Source organism: Rhinopithecus bieti, unplaced genomic scaffold, assembly GCF_001698545.2.
Source record: "Rhinopithecus bieti isolate Rb0 unplaced genomic scaffold, ASM169854v2 scaffold_10017, whole genome shotgun sequence".
Classification (NCBI taxonomy): domain Eukaryota; kingdom Metazoa; phylum Chordata; class Mammalia; order Primates; family Cercopithecidae; genus Rhinopithecus; species Rhinopithecus bieti.
In genome coordinates this window covers 43,758-46,565 of record NW_016806314.1, presented here as the reverse complement: position 1 = coordinate 46,565, position 2,808 = coordinate 43,758, and the positions used below count along the sequence as shown (strand labels likewise).

Sequence of the window (2,808 nt, the reverse complement as noted above, 5' to 3'; positions counted from 1 at the left end):
TTCAGTGGTGTGATCTTGGCTCACTGCAACCTCCGCCTCCTGGGTTCAAGTGATTCTCCTGCCTCAGCCTCCTGAGTAGATGGGATTACAGGCATGCGCTACTACGCCTGGCTAATTTTTGTATTTTTAGTAGAAACGGGGTTTCACCATGTTGGTCAGGCTGGTCTCAAACTCCTGACCTTCCGGTCTGCCCTCCTCGGCCTCCCAAAGTGCTAGGATTACAGGCGTGAGCCACCGCGCCTGGCCGGTACAGCTATTCTTTAGAGTATGTAATGCATAGAGAATGGCAGGAAATGAAATGACCAGGTTTTTGGGATTCCATCATACTTTTATATGCCATACCAAGGAGCTTGAAGTTTTATCCTATAGGCAGTGGGCAGCTATTAAAGGATTTTAAGAAGGAAATGACTGCCATTTTAGAAACGTAACTGCTGGCGTTGTGGAAAATGGAACGAAATGGAAGTTTGGCGTGTAGGAGAACAATTGAGAGGCTATTGCTATAGTATAAGGCAGCAGTCCCCAATCTTTTTGGCACCAGGAACTGGTTTCATGGAAGACAGTTTTTCCACGGATAGGGGGATGATGGTTTTGGGATAAAGCTGTTGCACCTCAGGTCATCAGGCATTAGTTAGATTCTCATAAGGAGTGTGCAGCCTAGATTCCTGGCATACACAGTTCACAACAGGGTTCTCGCTCCTGTGAGAATCTAATGCTGCCGCTGATCTAACTGGCGGTGGAGCTCAAGCAGTAATGCTCGCTCATGCCCCCCACCCCACCTCCTGCTGTGCTGTCGTGTTCCTAACAGGTCACATACTGGTACCAGTCAGTGGCCTGGCGGTTGGGGACCTCTATTATATGGGATATAGGAGTTGAAATTGACACGATTTAGTGACTGATGGGATATGGGGGGTGAAGGGCATGCAGAATCTAGGATAACCCACAGATTCATGATTTTAGAGACTTGAGTATATGGTGGTACCACCAGCTACAAAAGTTAGGAAATATAGAAAGAATAGATTGGTAGACTGATAAGCTTTAAGACATGTTGAATTTGAGGTACCTGAGGATCATTCACGTTGAGGTATTCACCAAGCAATTGAGCTATCCCTGAGTCAGGAATGCTTCACAAGTGAGTGCCTATGTAAATAGTCCTTCAGCAACTAGATTTCAAGGCATCCTCTGCCGTCACGTCTCTCCTCCACTGCCACCAGAATTGCTGAGACTGAAGCCCCTACCTTCCCTCTATAAGGCTGATTCCCTGAGTCCTACTATAGGAGCTGCCCAGAGACTGAAACCACTATTCCATTCTCCTTACTCCTACCAGTTTTAGAAAGATTTCACCCTCAAGACTTAATAAACTGATCCAGGAATTTAATCCATTATTTTAAATAGTATTTCAATGGAAAAATGTATTTAGAGTTTCAAAGTATCAATTTAGAAATGAACTTTTTCTTTCTCAGTAACTAGCATAATTTTCAACCTGTTTGCTCAGGCCAAGATTCTAAGCATCATCCAAATGTCCTTTTTTTCTTGTATCCCACATGTAATCCATCAGCAAAGTCATGTGGTCTCTTGTGAGAATCTAACCCCACACCATCTTCACTGCCATATTCCTCATCTTTTGCCAGGACCAGGAGCCTGCTGACTGGTCTCATTATAATCCATTTTCCACATAGCAACTTCAGTCATAAATAATCAGATCAAGTCACTCCCATGCTTAAAACCTTTCAATGGCTTCCCATTGCAGTCAGAATGAAATCTAGCTCCTGCCCGTGGCATTCTAAGCTACATAATCTGGTCCTTGCCTATCTTTCTGATTTCATACTCTTCCTCCATTCCCATTGTTCACTCTACTCTAGCCATACTGGCCCATTTTCTCTCTTCTAGAAAGGACAAGTTCAACCTTGTTTCATTCTGCTTGGAACATTCTTGCCCTAGTTATAGGTTTCAATTCTTATATTACCTCTTCAGAGGGGATTTCCTGTACTTTCTAATAAAGTAGTGCTTTACTCCTACTTAGTCATTCTTCCTGTGCTCTAGTTTTGTTTTTTTCTTAATAGTACTTAATCCCATTTGAAATTGTCTAATTTGTTTATTGTTTTTTTTCCTCCTATTGTAATGTAGGCATTAATTTTCAGTTATGTCCTAATTCCCCAAATTTCAGAATATCTTTAGACTATTGGCAGGGGGTGGTAGTTACTGTAAGAAATGATAATGTTTTAAAATTGTTATAAAGTACTTAAATTGTCTTGAAGTTATACATTATGTTTTATTAGCAAACAGTATCTTGTGTTAAAATGATAAAGGCTGGATATTAGATAAGAATAATTCAACCTGAGAAAGCTGATAAGGAAAAAAAAAGAACTGGCTAGAACTGACCTTTAAAAATCTGCATTAGGCTGACAGTCACAACCTCTGAGCAATCTTATAATATTAATCATTATTATTTTGTCCATTTTTTAATGTGGGTTTTAGTTAGATTATTGTGATATATAAGATGTGATTGCAGTTGCCAGATGTTGGGCATGCTAACACTTCTGTTTGGTTATTTTTCAGGGTACAGCTCGCAGAAAGAAGAAGGTGGTACACAGAACAGCTACAGCTGATGACAAAAAGCTTCAGAGTTCTCTAAAAAAACTGGCTGTGAATAATATAGCTGGTATTGAAGAGGTATGATCACTTTGCAAGTTGTTAAATTATGTGGGTACATGCACAAATAATTGTCTAGACTTTTCAGATGTAAAATATCAGCTTAGAAAAATCTTTGATAGGCCGGGCGCGGTGGCTCAAGCCTGTAATCCTAGTANT

The 2,808-nt window shown here is 40.7% G+C and overlaps 1 protein-coding gene across 3 annotated transcripts in view; it reads left to right on the top strand.

Annotated features, from left to right (window-relative positions):
• The window catches only part of BTF3L4 (basic transcription factor 3 like 4), a 41,642-nt gene that overhangs the window by 6,182 nt on the left and 32,652 nt on the right, over nucleotides 1-2,808 (top strand). For all 3 annotated transcript variants that reach the window (XM_017875407.1, XM_017875409.1, XM_017875408.1), the window contains exon 3: nucleotides 2,557-2,670. In XM_017875407.1, coding sequence (XP_017730896.1) covers nucleotides 2,557-2,670 — 114 coding nt within the window. The remainder of the gene's footprint in view (nucleotides 1-2,556; nucleotides 2,671-2,808) is intronic.